This window comes from Ichthyophthirius multifiliis, assembly GCF_000220395.1.
Source record: "Ichthyophthirius multifiliis unplaced genomic scaffold scaff_1120509251369, whole genome shotgun sequence".
In the NCBI taxonomy this organism is placed as follows: Eukaryota; Ciliophora; class Oligohymenophorea; order Hymenostomatida; genus Ichthyophthirius; species Ichthyophthirius multifiliis.
Window position 1 is genome coordinate 43580 of NW_004085940.1, and position 16452 is coordinate 60031.

At 14.8% G+C, this 16452-nt stretch overlaps 4 protein-coding genes across 4 annotated transcripts, besides 26 other annotated features; 2 read left to right on the top strand and 2 right to left on the bottom strand. All coding sequences in view use genetic code 6, as the record gives it.

Moving 5' to 3' along the window:
- The first annotated feature begins 1206 nt into the window (after nt 1–1206).
- Nucleotides 1207–1260: a microsatellite.
- A 748-nt stretch (nt 1261–2008) lies between these two features.
- IMG5_190530 (hypothetical protein) lies at nt 2009–3806 on the bottom strand (the record flags this gene model as incomplete). The annotated part of the gene is made up of 5 exons (XM_004025100.1): nt 2009–2296; nt 2337–3307; nt 3366–3490; nt 3573–3673; nt 3726–3806. The coding sequence occupies 5 exons, from the start codon at nt 3804–3806 to the stop codon at nt 2030–2032; spliced, it is 1545 nt and encodes a 514-aa protein (XP_004025149.1). The 3' UTR covers nt 2009–2029.
- A 316-nt stretch (nt 3807–4122) lies between these two features.
- Nucleotides 4123–4191: a microsatellite.
- Nucleotides 4192–4297: 106 nt separating this feature from the next.
- Nucleotides 4298–6914, top strand: IMG5_190540 (riboflavin kinase fad synthetase family protein, putative; the record flags this gene model as incomplete). The annotated part of the gene is made up of 8 exons (XM_004025101.1): nt 4298–4308; nt 4470–4545; nt 4864–4902; nt 5474–5648; nt 5852–5941; nt 6039–6443; nt 6490–6606; nt 6895–6914. 8 exons carry the CDS (start codon nt 4298–4300, stop codon nt 6912–6914), a joined length of 933 nt encoding a protein of 310 aa, XP_004025150.1.
- Nucleotides 4956–5010: a microsatellite.
- Nucleotides 4965–5010: a microsatellite.
- Nucleotides 5255–5312: a microsatellite.
- Nucleotides 5694–5796: a microsatellite.
- Nucleotides 5950–6034: a microsatellite.
- Nucleotides 5997–6031: a microsatellite.
- Nucleotides 6004–6037: a microsatellite.
- Nucleotides 6725–6848: a microsatellite.
- Nucleotides 6732–6876: a microsatellite.
- Nucleotides 6749–6848: a microsatellite.
- Nucleotides 6761–6859: a microsatellite.
- Nucleotides 6915–7243: 329 nt separating the features above from the next.
- Nucleotides 7244–7354: a microsatellite.
- A 273-nt stretch (nt 7355–7627) lies between these two features.
- Nucleotides 7628–7674: a microsatellite.
- A 339-nt stretch (nt 7675–8013) lies between these two features.
- Nucleotides 8014–8060: a microsatellite.
- A 221-nt stretch (nt 8061–8281) lies between these two features.
- Nucleotides 8282–8361: a microsatellite.
- A 73-nt stretch (nt 8362–8434) lies between these two features.
- Nucleotides 8435–8463: a microsatellite.
- A 6-nt stretch (nt 8464–8469) lies between these two features.
- Nucleotides 8470–8568: a microsatellite.
- Nucleotides 8474–8550: a microsatellite.
- Nucleotides 8569–9041: 473 nt separating the features above from the next.
- Nucleotides 9042–9916, top strand: IMG5_190550 (hypothetical protein). Its single transcript, XM_004025102.1, has one exon. It carries the CDS (start codon nt 9339–9341, stop codon nt 9795–9797), a length of 459 nt encoding a protein of 152 aa, XP_004025151.1. The 5' UTR covers nt 9042–9338; the 3' UTR covers nt 9798–9916.
- A 403-nt stretch (nt 9917–10319) lies between these two features.
- Nucleotides 10320–10371: a microsatellite.
- Nucleotides 10372–10385: 14 nt separating this feature from the next.
- Nucleotides 10386–10469: a microsatellite.
- Nucleotides 10470–11690: 1221 nt separating this feature from the next.
- Nucleotides 11691–13523, bottom strand: IMG5_190560 (kinesin heavy chain, putative; the record flags this gene model as incomplete). The annotated part of the gene is made up of 4 exons (XM_004025103.1): nt 11691–12760; nt 12894–13095; nt 13149–13271; nt 13326–13523. Coding segments are annotated over 4 exons (1593 nt in total), but the record flags the coding sequence as incomplete, so codon positions are not given.
- A 983-nt stretch (nt 13524–14506) lies between these two features.
- Nucleotides 14507–14549: a microsatellite.
- An 806-nt stretch (nt 14550–15355) lies between these two features.
- Nucleotides 15356–15435: a microsatellite.
- A 376-nt stretch (nt 15436–15811) lies between these two features.
- Nucleotides 15812–16027: a microsatellite.
- A 138-nt stretch (nt 16028–16165) lies between these two features.
- Nucleotides 16166–16198: a microsatellite.
- Nucleotides 16199–16452: the final 254 nt, after the last annotated feature.

The window sequence follows — 16452 nt, forward strand, 5'->3', positions numbered from 1 at the left end:
TGTATTTTTTAAAAATTAATAGAAATTTTACAAGTTTAAAATTTTCTGTAATAATAAGTTTTTATTTAATACTTTTAAATATTGAGTTAATATTTTTAACATATAAAAATAAAAAGTTTGTAAATTATATATATTTTAATATTATATAAGGTTTTATATAAATATAATTAATTTTTCAAAAATTTGAATTTTAAAAATAATAATAAAACAAGCTTAAATAATCTAATAATTAAAAAATATATTATAAATATTTTAAAATATAAAAAAAGATTTTATTATTTTTAATTCAAAGTAATGAATTTTAATATTATTCAAATATAAAGTTTACTAAATTTTGGAGTTTTAATATTTTAACAATTATTATCAACTACATTTTATGAATTAAATTTCCTTGCTTTTTGATTTAGCATATTTTAAGAATTAAATAAATACATTTATTCTTTAAAAACATATTTTTAATCACTATTAAACTATTCTTATATTTATTCATAATATTTATTTGTAGGATAAATATTAGATTTAGTATCTGTATTTAAATATTTATATGTAATGGATTTATTTTCAAAATTTATTGTTTATTCACCTTTAAATATTTCCATTTTCGTTTCAAAATCTTAATCTAAATATTTATCAAAATTTTATTTTTAATTTTCATAATAACAAGAGTTTAAATCATCTTTTAAGATTTTAAGCTTTTATATAATCTTATTATAATTATCAACTATTTCTTATTCATATTATTCAAGTCTTTTGCATATTCCATTACTAACTTATATTACTTATATTTAATTAATTACAAAATTTATTATGAACTTTTATTAACATTATTAGCAACCATATTTTTTATTTAACTACCTAAAACAGTTTTCATGTATAACATGTCCGCACTAATTTATTATTATGCATTCTTATATTATTTTAACATTTTAATTGCATTAACTACATTTACATTTCTAATTTATTATATCTTAAATTAAATTCATCTTTTGATTATATTATTAATAAATATATATATTTTTTTTTCAATATTAAATTAAAAATATTTTTGTAAAAAAATAAATAAAAAAAACCAATAAATCATTAAATTTATTATTTAAAACAAAAATGCCTAAATATTATAATCATAATTATATATAATAAATAATTTTTTTGCCTAAACTAAGTAGAAATATAAAAATATTTTTAGATAAAAAAACAAAAATTAGTTTAATTTATATTAAAATAAAAATTAATTTTTTAAAATAACCAAATTAATTTATAAAAGAATTTTTAATAATTATATTATTAAATCTGAAAAAAACATTAAAACATTATTTTTTTAAAAAAATACATGTATATAATAAAAATATTTTAATTCATTAATGATATATGTATAAAAATATATTATATAATTAATAATTTTTATATTTATTAATGAAAAATCTATATATTTTAATAAGTTCTAGATCTATTTCTTTTAAATTTAATTTACTGTCCTTATCAAGTTTATAAAATGTCGTTAGAAAGTATTTTAAAGTTATAATATCGTTTATATTTTTGTTTTCCATTAATAAATTATTACTAAAAATAACAAATTTTGTAGCTTTATAAAAAATAATATTTAATAAGCTATTATTAGTTAATATTTAAATAATCAAATAGTCACTTCTATTAGTTCATATTTAATTTAATATTTGTTCTCTTTTCCATAAAATCAGGGTCTGGCTATAATTCGTCTTTAACAAAAGTAAAACTAATACAGTTATTTCTAATCCACTGCTTAACTAATTCTCTTTTCTTAGGGTCATTATTATAATAATTAATATGGTCATTATATCTATCATTTGTTAAAATAAAAGCATCTTTTTTTCTTGCATAATCAATCATATAAGAATCATCATAATTCCAATTAGGTATTCCTATTGCTAATCCCTATTTTTTGTTTTAAATAAAATATTTTATATAATTTCTTTTTTTGATATAAATTTTTAATTAACTTTTTCTTTTAACTTAATTAAAGTATCTATTTCATCAGGTATTATTTTAATATTCAATTCTTGCTATTTTTATTTTTTTTAATTAATATTTGAAAATATAAAAAATGGAAAATATTATTTACTTTATCTTTATTTCTCTTTTTTTCTATTTAATCTTAACTAAAACAAAAATCAGGTAAGAAAACATGAACATCAGCATTATGTTTAATCCAAAAATCGACAGCAATTTAGATACCTTTGGAACTAAATTAAGACTAACCAAATCTAATAGCTACATTCATACCATCTATGATAATAAGCAATTTTTTTTAAGGAATAATCTATTTTTTAATAAAAATAAATAAATATATTTTTTTTTACTTTATTTTTATTCATAAAAAACAATTATTAAAAATCGTCCTCTAATTCTTCTTCATTTTAAATATTTTATCCTTCTTCTTGCTTTACAAAAGATTTTATTTTTTCCATTTAAGTTTTGATAATAAAAAGCTTTACAGGAAACATCAAATTTATATCTCCTAAAACAAGCTTTTTTTTCTTATACTTTTCAAAATAAGAATATAAAGGTTTATATCCAATAATATCCATTTCTAAATCATTCAAATAATTAGAAGCCAATTCTTCAAAATCAATTTCTTCTGTTTAAAAATTTTGAATAATTTAATCAAATTTTTTTTAAGTTTTTTATAGAATTATATTAAAAAGGGACATTTACCCTGGATATTTACTAAATAGATATTCTGCAATTACTTGATTTTCAATAAAGTAATAAAGAATGGGCAAAACAAGATTTATTGAATATTTATTAGGGTCAACAGTGTATAATTCGAAAATATGATTAAGTAACCCATATGTGAATTTTAAACATTCACTCGCAATTTAATTTTATTCTAAAATTTTTACGGATAAATCATTAATTTCTTATATGTGTTCTTGGAATTTATTTAATGTAAAAATTATTATATTAACAATAAATTATAGAAGAATGCATTCTTTTTCTAGTTTCTCTTAACTTATTTAAGTTAGTAAATATTATATATGATTTTGCAAATATTTAAACATTATACAGTGAGATTTTATACTTTCTATACTTATTTTTGTTAATACTATGTTTGTGTAACTGTAAAAGTGCAAAACGAACATTTTAAAATAATTCTCAACTTAAATAAATCCGTAGTTATTGTTTTCTTTCTCAAATTAAATGCATTTTAATCTTGTTTATTCTAAAAATTCTTATAACTTCTCTTTACATTAAAAACCTTGTACACTGTAAAGAGCTCTTATGCAATAATAAATGGCAGAAAAATCATCCTCATTTAATTTATTTAAAGCTTTTTTATTTTGTTATTTGAATATTATTTTATTTTATAATATTCATTATTTTTTTACTTGCTAATACAAAATAAAACTTTCCATTAAAAGGATATAATTTTAATGCGTTGTAATATTATTAGGCAGCAATTAATTGATTGTTTTTATTAGAATTTTCACAATAGTTTTTTTAAATTTTATCCCTTTTTTTTATATTATTAAAATAATTAAGTTAATTTTATTTAATGTATTTAAAATTATAAAAAATAATTTTATTTTTTTTACTTTAATTCTATGATTTCTCCAAAATAACAAAATTCATTTGCAATAATTCTTCTACTTTAATTATCAATAATAATTTCTGTCTCAAAAACATTTTTATAATTCTTTTTTAATAAAAATTGTTATAAAAAAAGATAATTTAATTTAAAAAAATACTGCTTTGACTTCTGTTAATATTTATCTTAAATATTTAATTTTAAAATCAAAAATCCATAAATATTCTTATTAGTCTTTCATTGCAAATGTATATCTTTTTTATTATTCAACTCTTTTTTTGTAAATATCCCAAACTCTTTAATCAATTTTTTTTAACTAGCAAATTCCAAGTCTTTTAATATTAACAACCTACTAATTTATTAAAGTATTTACAAAAATAAGCAATCCATATCACTTTTATCAATAATTACTTTTTTTTCATCTTTTTGCTAAAAAGTAATTTTATTTATTTTTTAATAATCATAAATAATTAAATTTAAAATAAAAATTAAAAAAAAAAGTTATAAATATAATTGATTTTTTTTTTCCCATATAAAGGAAAAAAAAAAAAAAAAAAATATATTTATATAATATATATATAAATAATTATATATATATATATATATATATATATATATATATATATTAAAATATACATATTGGAAATTGCAGATTTTTTCAACTTTTTTAAAGCAATTATAAAGTTAATTAAATTCAAAATTATTTTAAATATTTGATATCAGTATATCTTAATGAGAAATTGGTAAATTAGCTTATTCGATAATCTGTTCTTAATTATTTTATTATTAATCATGGAATTCGTATGTTTACCTTTGCCCATTACAATAATCTCTATTCTATATTTAATTTTAGTTATAAAATGCTTTATCTGTTCTAAATTTAATATCATTTTTGTTATAATAGTGGTCACCTTTAGATCTATCAAATTATTAATCAAATACTACATGATTATTGTTATGCCCATTTGAGTCTATTCTATGTTGCATTTTTTTATTATAATTATCATTTTTATTTTGCCTGCATCCTTTATAATCATCAGCATAGTTATCTTCATCTGATGTTTAGCAGTTATTATGGTGATGAGGATTGTATTAGTTTCTTTTATTATTATGACTATGTTATTAAGATGCATGATATGAGTGCTTGTTATAGCTATTTTTATTTTGATAATTTGCATATTCTTGTCTTGGTTAATATTTTCTGGTATTTTAAGAAGAATTCATACTTTGATCATCATCTTATTCGTAATTCTTGTCTTTTTTAGGTTTTTTTTAATTTTTTTGTTTAAATTTTTTAGTTTTATTTTAATTTTACTACTTTGTCTGTAATCTCCTCTGTAATTATTTTTATATTTTAAATCCATATTTTAATTTTTTTTTTTTTAATATAAATTATTTATATTTTTTTTACTTTTTTAATTATTTTTGTTTATTTTTAATTTTTTCTGCTTTGTTTTATATATATATATTTTTTTCTTTTGAATTTTTTTTTTTCTTATTAATATCACTATTTTATAGAATTTCTTTATTTTTTGAATTAATAAATAAATTTATATATAAAAATAAATTATATTATTATCTTAAAATAAGTATTATTTATACTAAAATAATTTTTAATTTTTTTTCTGGAAAAAATAAAAAATTTATTTTACTTATTTTAAATCATAAAAAAGTGAAAACAAAAAAAATAATAAAAAGTAAAAATATATTTATAAATATAAAGAAAAAATATATATATTAAAATAAATTAGAATTCTTATATCTTATAAAAATATAATAAAAAAAGAAAAAAAAATTATGAGTTAAATCAATTAAAAATTCTAAAAATAAATTTATATAAACTTTAATTAAATATTTGATTATAATTCATTAATTTTTTGTGTATTACGTTCTTATTTATTAATGTAGGGAATAAATATTCCAAATTAATCAAGAATTTTATTTGAATAAAAACTTCCAATAGAAACATTTTCAGCTATTCCTGCAGAATATATTAATTAAAAATGCAAAGAGTAAGAATTCATAGATTTATTAGAAAAACATTTTGATATAATAAAACCTATAATAGGAGCACCTGATACAAGTATATTATCTATATGTTTGTTAAAAAAATATTAAAATAAAAGACATATTTATATACAAATATATGTATATATATATATATATTAATAGAAATATATATATATATATATATATAATTTATATATATATATATATATATATTTATATATTTTTTAACATGTTAATATATAAAATTTTTTTATTGTATTTATAAATTACAAATAGTTTAGTTTTTATAATAAAATCAATATTAAATTGTTTTATTCACAAATTTAGATGAAAAATTAATTTAAAATATATCATATATACACAAAGGTATAATTTTTTTATAATTTATTTTAATTAAACTTATTAATTTATTATCATTTTATTTTATATTATAATTTTTTATTTTTATAATTTTTTTTTTTAGATTGGCTTTATAATACTTAAATTATTCATTTTTAAAATTTATAAGAAATATTTGAAAAAGCTTTTATTATAATAGAAGGTGATAATTAAGTTATGGAAATGCTATCCTAGCTAAATTAAGAAAATAATAAAGATAAGATTTTAATATATTTAAAAAATAGTGATTTTCATAATAAAACTAAGTTTAAAGAGATATAAGGAGTATAATATTATACAAAATGGGAAGATATTAATTGGAAAAAAAGTTTAAATAATGATTCTATTTAACTAAATGTATAATTTCCTTAAGAAGAAAATAAATTAAGTTTACATAAAGAACCAATAAATATGTCTTTTAAAGGATTTAATAAAGACATAAAATTAGATTAAGAAATAATTATAGAAAGTTAAGTAGTAAGAGGAAATGGTAACATATTTTTTTTTTTATAATAAATTATTTGAAAAATAAAAAGGAAGGGCAAATCAAGATTTAGGAATTCCAACAGCAAATTTATTAGTAAAAAGGGAAATTTCTGTTAAATTAAATAACTTATTGACAGGAGTATATTCAGGAAAAGCTATTGTTGAAGGTAAAAAATATAATGCTTTAATTTTCATAGGATCAAGTTAATATTTTGAAGATTCAAAGAAACAACTAGTATAAAAAATAAAAAATAATATAAATATATTTATAATTATAAAATAATTTATTATCATATATTTATATATACATAATTTTTTATTTATTCATATATTAATATTTTCATATATTCATATATTTTATTTTCATATTTTCATATATTCATATATGCATATATTAATATATTCATATATATATATATTGATAGATTTATTTATTTTTTTTTAAAAAAAATTAGGAATGTTATATATATAATGAATTCTAAAATAATTTTTATGATTAACAAATCAAAATTTATATTTAAAGCTATTAGAGACCTGAATCAGATTTTAAGTGTTTTGGTATATTTATTTTTTTATATTAAATTATATTTATTTTTTCAGATCATTTGATTAAATATATTCATAACGATTATTATTAATGTAAAAATATTCTTTAATAATAATGATTATTTTAATATGATAATTTTTAGTATTAATTGTTTTTTATTTTAAAATTATAAATTATTAATAAATTTAGTTTATTAAACTAAATATTATTATGTTATTAAATTAATAGATATATCTATTTAAAAAAAAAGATATTTTTATATATTATTTTTATATTATATTAAATAAAATATTAATTATTTATTAATAAATATATATCTTTTTTATTTTAAATGTAAAATATTTATTTTTTATATTATTTAATAAATAATAATATAATATTTGATTATATTTTTTTATTTTTTCTGTAATATAAACTTTTTATACTTTAATAATTTTGTAATTATTAATCATTTTTTTTATTACTATAAGCTTTTTTATATTCTTTAGTATAATATCTAGTATTATTTTTTGCATTATAAGTAACTATATTAGGTCCTTAATTAAAATTTATAATTGGAAACTTGTTATCACTAAGATATTTACTTTATTATTACAAATATATTTATAATTATAATTTTTATTTTTAATTAAAAATAATCTCATTTTTTGTTAAAAATTATATTTTTTGGTTATAAATTACATTTTTTTACTATTAGAATCTTTTTTATTATTTCTAATTTTTATTTAATTCTACTTAATATAATTAAATACTTATTTATTATTATTTTCTCAATAAACTTTCCTATTATTTTAATTATCTTTCAAAACCCCAATTAGGACAAACCACTCTTCTTTTATTTTTTACAAAATCTAAACTTTCTTAAAATCCCAAATTTTTTTTTAAATTATAGAATATACCACAAATGTTGCACTTCTACTAATCCTGCTGCACAATGAACTATAACATTTCCTTTTTTAATCCTTAATCAATATCATTATATATCTAATTAAAAAATTAAGATAAATTTTGACTTTAATGATCTAAAATATTATATTTTTTATGATTTATTTATTCTTTAAGATTATATTATATCCCTAAACCAATTGATATTGTTATAACAGTATTTATCTATTTTTCTTTTAAAGTTTAAGTATCTAAAGCTGATGTAAAATCTCCTAAAAATAATGCTCATTGACCATTTTGGGTATTTTCTTCTAAAATTTTGTTCATAGATTTGTAATATTATGTAAAACAGTTAATATCAAAAAACATATTTTTTTGTTTATATAGTTAAAATATATCATACACATATTTAATTTAATATAAAAAAATAAAGATATAATATAATATAATATAATATAATATAATATAATATAATATAATATAATATAATTTTGTTGCATTTTTTTTTTTTATTTAAAAATATAATGAAGTTATAAAAAAAATATAATTCATTCAATATAATCTTATTAATTTTATTATTAATTTTAATTATCATTAAAATATTGATTTAATTATTGTTCATTTTGATTTAATTCTTCTTCATTCTGATTTAATTCTTCTTCGTTTTGATTTTATTCTTTTAATACTATTAATTATTATAATTCTTTATATATATATTAAAAAAAATTATAAATGAAATAATTATTTTTTTATTTTATTTTAAAAAAAAAAAAACTCTAATTTTAATCATAACTATTTTAAGAATTTAACTCATTAATATAATAATCATCATTTTTTATTTCCTCAAAATCATCTTCTTCTTCATTTGAAGATAAACTACTTTCTTAATAAATTTACTATTATTGTTAAAGTTTTTTTAATTTTTTATCACTACTATCATTTTTATTTACAAAAAAATCTTCATCTTCTTCACTACATAATTCTTCATCAGCATTCTATTTTTTTTTTTTACTAAAAATATTTTTTTATACATTTTATTCATCATTCCTATATTTTTTTTCTAATTATTTTTATAAATATTACATTTCTTCGAATTTAAAACCTAAAATTTAATCTGTAATATCAAATTTGAAAATATTATTATCATCTTAAACAACTTCTTCTTAATTTTTTGGAATATGACTTTTTTCTATATCAACTAATTAGTTCTCCATCTAATTTAAAAACTTAAGTATTTTAATTAATTATTTATTTTGACTTAATAAGGTTTTAATTTATTTTTTTATTGTGATTTGTAAATTCTTATATTCTTTAATACTTGGACCTTAAATACTTTCTAAATTCTCGTTTACCTTTATTAATACTTGGAGTTTTCCTTACATTATTTTTTTCTAATATTACCCACATTTATTTGTAAAGCTTGAACTTAGTTTATATACAGAATCCACTTCTTTAAAATAATCTCTCATGCTTTTTTCTATTGAGGATATTATTATTTTCTAAAAGAAATTTTTATTTAATAAATTAAAATTATTAATCATATATTGCTTATATTATTAAAAATGTTATTCACATTAAAAATCGGAAATTCCTTTTGACATTTTTTCATTTATTTTTTATTCTATTATATATTCCATATTATCTATTAATCTTTTGCATTTATTCATTAATGGTTCCATATATTAATCAAATAAAATTTCAAGTAATTACAGAAAGTACTCTTTTTAGCAAAATATTTAGTTCTTTTCTATATATGCTTTATTAAATTTATCAAAATCAAAATTTAGTTATTGTGGAATTATTTATTGTTCATCCTTTTGTAATTAATCTGTCTGTTCATTATTATTTATAGTAAATTATATATTTTCGAATTTTTATTGTAAATTAAATAATTGTTATTCGATAGTTTTAGTTTCTTGCTTTTGATAAAAATCGTTATTGTTAGACATGTATAGTTAAATATAATCTTATTATGGTAGAAATTCTTAATTTTTTACTATTAATTTCTTCTTTTTTTTTAATATTGGAAGGTTTTATTAAACGATTTCTTCCAAATTTTGCTAATTTGTATTATCAATGGTTTTTTATATATGCTATTATTGATATTTTTATTGTAAAGACTCTCCTAAACAAGGAGGAATATCACTTTTATTCATTTTTTATTAAAATTAAATTAAAAAGGATTAAAAATTATATAAATAATATATAAACATATTTTAATTATTCTATTTGATATATTTATATTTAATATTTTAAAAGAAATTTATTATATTTAAAATTAAGTAAATATTTTTTTTTAAATAATAATAAATATTTAATACCTTTATATTAATAAATAAATAGAATTTAATTATGAAATCAATAAAAGTTTTTAAATTAATTTATAAAACCTTAATTAATTTAATTTTTTAATTATCTATAAAATCAAACTAGTAATCTTTAAGATTATATAATTATTAATTATTAATAAAATTTATAATATTATTTTTTAAAAATATTTTCTGAATTTTTAAAATTATTATTATTATTATTATTATTATTATTATTATTAATAATTATTTAACTATTATTATTTTTATACTATTATTACTTTTATTAATTTCATTTATATTTGAATTATTATAGATATTAAATTTATAATCACTTATTCTACTAAAACTTTTTGAAATTTCTTAAAATGAAGATTAATTATTAAATTTATATTCTTATTCTTTTATATCAACTTAAGGCTATATATTTTAATCTTTAACATTATAATATTAATTATTTTTCATATAATTTTAAATATTTTAATTTTATAAAAAGTTTTCATTTTTATTTTACTTTTTATTATTTTCGTAATAATTATTTATCATTTAATTACTTGTTTTATATATATTATATTTATTATTGTTTACGGTTTTTTAATTTTATTAATCTTTATTTTGTTAATTTTCCTTATCTTAATTTTTATTATCTGAAAATTTTATACTTAGAATATTTTATAATGGATTATTATTTTATGTTTTTTAAAAAGTATTTATACTTTCTTATACCTTATTTATATTTTCTAAATTAATTTATTATAAAGGTTAATTATTTTGTTATTTTTTAATATCAAAATCTTTGTTATTTTTTTCCTATAATTATTGCATAGATAATTAATTACATGATTTAGATGCTTTAGTTTTATTTTAAATTTATTTTTAAGATATATTATCATTAAAATAATTTTAATTATTATTATTCATATATACTAAATCTTTAATTTATTAATTAAAATTTTATTTATTTATTTTTAAAGACTATATTATTTCTTAGAAATAATCCTTTTATTATTTCATTTATAAAATATTAATTTTTTTTTATTCTTCCTTTATTAATTTTTCTATTTCGTTTTATTGTTTGGTAAGTTTTTATTTTATTTTGTTTTCAATTAAACTGTAATTTTTATTAAAAAAATTAGTTTTATTATCATTTTTTTTTTTATCTGTCTTTTATTTTATCATTTATTTTAAATACCAACTGAATGTTTAATATTTCTCTTCAAAAATTTAGCTCCTTCTCCTTATTTCTTGATTTTTTTAATTACTTGAGTTTTCAAGTTTTTCCTATATATTATTTATACTTATTTAAGATGGAGTTTTTCTCATTTTAATTTTTAATTTTTAATTATTTTGCGCATCTTAATCACTTGTACTACTTTGAAGTTAATTTTAGGATTATATTTATTGCTTTTCTTTATACTATATGCTTTTTTATGTATTATTGCTATTATTTTCTTCACTTTATTATTAACTTTAATAAACTTACTTTAAAGAACGTATTTTATTAAAAAGCTCATGTGTATCTTCCTCTAATTTTTCTAAATCTTTTAGATTTAAATTTGTGATATCTGAGTCTCTTATACTTTAGAATAAATTTATTTATTTAACAAGCAAGTTATTTTATGAGTTACTATTTTTTTATTGGCCCTATTTTTTATTTATATTAATTATTATTTGACTTCATTATAATAAAATTTTACATATTATTATTAATTTAAAATTTTTATACTAAGATTATTTTCTTTTTCATTATTTTACTAAACTACAAGTATTTTTAATATAAAATAATTTATATTTACAATAATTATTTTTTACTTAAATTCTATTAATTATTTTCATTTAGTTTTTAACTTAAATTAATTAAAGAGTTATTGTTTTATTTACTTTATTATTATTTATTAAATATCTATATTTTTTTTGTATAAAGAGAGAAAATTAATATTTTATAAAATACTTTTATTAATCCAACATTTTCAATACAAATGTAATCCTAATTTTTAAAGCTTATATTATCTTATTTGTTAGAAAATTCATCAATTTAAACCTAATTTAATCCATCTTCATTTTTAAGTCTTTATTAGATATTATTTTTTTAATTGACTAAATTTTAAATAGTTTAAAGAAGTTTTTAAGAATCAGCTTTACTTTAATCTTTTTCTTCCTCCAATTCCCTTATTCTTTTTTCATATTCTTTAATAATGTTTCTCAAATAATCATTATTTAATTCTTAAGCAATATTTTTTTATACCAAATTTTATATTTTCTTTGCATTCAAACCAAACCTTAAAGTGCTTAGACTTTAATCAATTTAACTTAAACAAGGATTTATACATAAAATAATTGCAGTTCGACTATTTCCACCTAAAGAACTTTTAAGCAACTTTGTTAAAGGGCTGTTTCTATAAGGGATATGGACGTCATTTTTTCTCTAACTTTTAAGGTTTATTACTTATGTTAAGAAAAATAGACTCTTATTTATTGTTTTACTTTCATTTTATTTATCTCTTACTATATTATTTAAAAGACTATTTCCTTCTAAAAAATTTGATTTATTTTATTATAAAGTTTCTAATCTTTCACTACCTGCTAAATCAACAAAGTTCTTCTTTTTTATTTTTTATTTTTTTGGAAAAATAAAATAAAATAAATTATTACTAAAATTGATTCTGTAATTTCAGTTTCGGCTTAAAAATTTTTAGGCATTTATCTTATATACTATATTTAAATAATAATTTTATATTTCTTTTTAAATAAATATTTTTTTTTACAAGCATGAATATAGCATGAGATCTGGAAGAAATATGATTCATTACAGTTTATGCATAATGCTTATTTTTTTCTCCTTTTATTAAAACTTCTTAAATATCTTAAAGAGAGTTTATTATTTATTCACATGCTCCTTTTACAAAAAATTCTTTCTTTTATTTTGTTTTTTTAGGTTTTTAATATTTTATATTTTTTAATTATATACATTTTAACTTTCTCCTATAAATAATTATTCTTAAAAATGTTATTAAATAGTTAATAAATCATATATTTAGTCATTATAAATTTCTATATATGAACATTTTAACATAAAATGAGTATTAGTTTACTTTTATAATTAAAAAAATAAATATATTTAATTTATATTATTTTTTTAAAAAACCTCTTCTACTTAATTAAAGATATCTTACATTGACAAATTCAGTATTCCGAATTTATTACTTATAAGAGATAAATTATTCAAATTATTTTATACATAAGATATTTAATTAAATTATTTTTCTAGTTGTTAATTTTATTCTTAATTTTAATATTTTTAAAATAGTTTTTTATTCATTATATTAAAAGATTAACTTCTTTTTTAATTCAATGAATTATTCATAAGACTTCTTTACTCAAGTGAATATACATCTTATTATTTTGAAATATTTTAATAAAAACATTTATTATTAAAACTATTATTTCTACAGTATTTTTACATTTAATTTTAATTCTCAAATTGTTATTCGAACTCATATCCCATCATAGTAAATGTTTTTCCACTTCCAGTTTATCCGTACATAAATATAGTGCCATTAATACCTTATAAACTTGATAAAACAATATTCTTAACCGCCTTATTATAAATTTATTGATTACTATCATCTTAATCAAAGCATTTATCTTTATTAAACAAAAAGTTATGTTAATACAAACAATATATATATTTATTTATTTTTACTATAAATAAATTATGATTTTTATTAAATTGACATTCTTTTTACACATGCTAAATCGTAATATTATTATATTAGTTATACTGAATCTTCATTTTGCTTTTCCCAAATTATTTTTTCGTTTTTGTCTGTTTCTTGCTTATTAATAGGTCTGATTCTAATATAAACATTTATATTTTCCATTTTTTTTTTTTCTATAATTTTTATATAAGTATATTTGAATTTTAATTAAAAAATTGAAGTTAAAAAATATATAAATAAACGATATTTATAATTAATAAAAAAAAAATATATATTTATTTTAAAAATAATAATTAGATTTTTAATATATGTATTATTTTTTTCCTTAAAAAAATTATAAATATTAAATTAAAATTAAATAAAAATACATATTAAAAAATTTATAATTTATCTAATATCATCATATTTTATTATTTTATAAATCAATAATAATAATTATATATATATATTTTTTATTAAAGCTAAAATAAATAAATATATAAAATTTTATAAAATTTATTTATTTAAATGTTATGTAATAAAATATAAATCAATTTATTTTTTCTTCTTCAGTTTTAAATTTATTTTAGATGCTTTTAAAAAAATGTTTTTTAATATTTTTAATTGTATCAAATTTATTTTATTATAAATCAAATTCATTGTTATTATAAGCATTAATATTAGATGAAGAGTTACTATTTTTTTTCTAAACAGCTGAACATTAGTTATGTTTATGATATATCATTTAATTGTTTTTAAGAATATTTAAGGGTGAATTGTATTTTTAATTAATAGAATAATTCAAAATATTTTTATAATTTATTTTTTATTAATAGTTTATATATTATTACTCTTATAAATTATTTATTTCAGTTTAATTTTTTCTTAAAAAATCAAGATTTTAAGTTTATATTCTTTATGTTTAATTTTTAAAATATTTAGGTGTGTAATTACTTTTACAAATAAAAGGCTCGAAAGTATTATTAGAATTACTAAAATTACTATTATTATTATCTTTCATAATTTAAGTACTTTTATTATTTTATATATAAAACTTATTGTTTGTGTCTGTTTTTGTATTTGACTTTAAATTATAAATTCTTTATTCGATTTTATCAAATGCATTAGGAATTTTTTTATTATTTTCATTATTTTCGCATTTTATTTAGGTTTTTAATTAAAGTTTATTTAATTTACTTAAAGGGCTTAAACTTATGTATTTCTAATTTTATAAATAAGCATTTGAGTTATTTGTGTTATTAAAGTTTTTAAAATCATTTTGCTAAAAAATTTCTTATTCTGAAATTTCAAATTATTAGATTTCAGATTTGTATTTTTATATATGAGTATTATTTTCTTCAGTTAAATTATTGTTACAATAATTAATAGAAACTGTTTAAACTGGATTAGAATTTGAATTTAGCGATAGTATAGTGTTTTTAATATTTTTAATGTTCTATAATCCTGATGAATTAACTTATTATTAAATTTTATTATTATTATTATTGTTATTATTATTATTATTATTATTATTATTATTATTATTATTATTATTATGTTTTCATATATATATTGTCCTATTTTAATCTTTTTTATATGCAATATTTTCTGTACTTTTATTATTTAACTAAAATTAATTAAGATTTATGTCTTATATTTATTTTTTCAAGCTATAAACATTAGATACATGAAAGAAATTAAAATTATCTTTTCTTTAATAATATTATTTTATTAATTAATATTTTATTAAATTTATTATTAATTATCTTTTTGCTTTTGATTTTTTAAATCTTCTTTTTTTCTTAAAAAGAACATTTTTATATAAAATTTAAGCATTTTTCTGACTTACTTTCTTTTAAAAATTCAAATGAGTCTATATTTAAATCATTACAGCTTTCTATAACAACTTCTTAATTATCTATAAAATCTAAAATATTATTATTGAAATTAATATTTTTATTATTTTATTTATTATTAATAATATGATTATTACAACTTTTATTATTATTATTATTATTATTATTATTATTATTATTATTATTATTATTATTATTATTATCTTTATTTATATTATCCTTATTTATATTATTATTATTTTTTTAATTTTTTTTATATATCTCTATTTTATTAATATTAGTATTATTATTATCTTTATTTTTTGCTCTTTTATTTTAATTTATAACATTTTTTAACATTTATATTATTTGTTATTTTAATTCTAATTTATTTTTATTTATTTTTTCTTTTTCTAATAAAATATAGTATTATTTTATCCATATATCTTATGATTCTTTTTTTAATTTTAATTCTTTTTTATTTTTTTCTGTTTCTATATTTTTAATTGTTAATTCTTTTTCCATCTTTTATATTTTTACTTATTATTAATTTTATATTTATTCATAATTTTAGATAATTTTATTTTATTAAACAATATTTTTTTCTTTTTCATTTATTAATAATTATTTCTTTTCTAATTCTTCTTTTAAATTTTTTATTTCTAATTCTTATTAGCTTTTTTAATTTTTTAATAACTAATGCAAATTTAAATTTTCCTTTTATAAATTTTCAATTAAA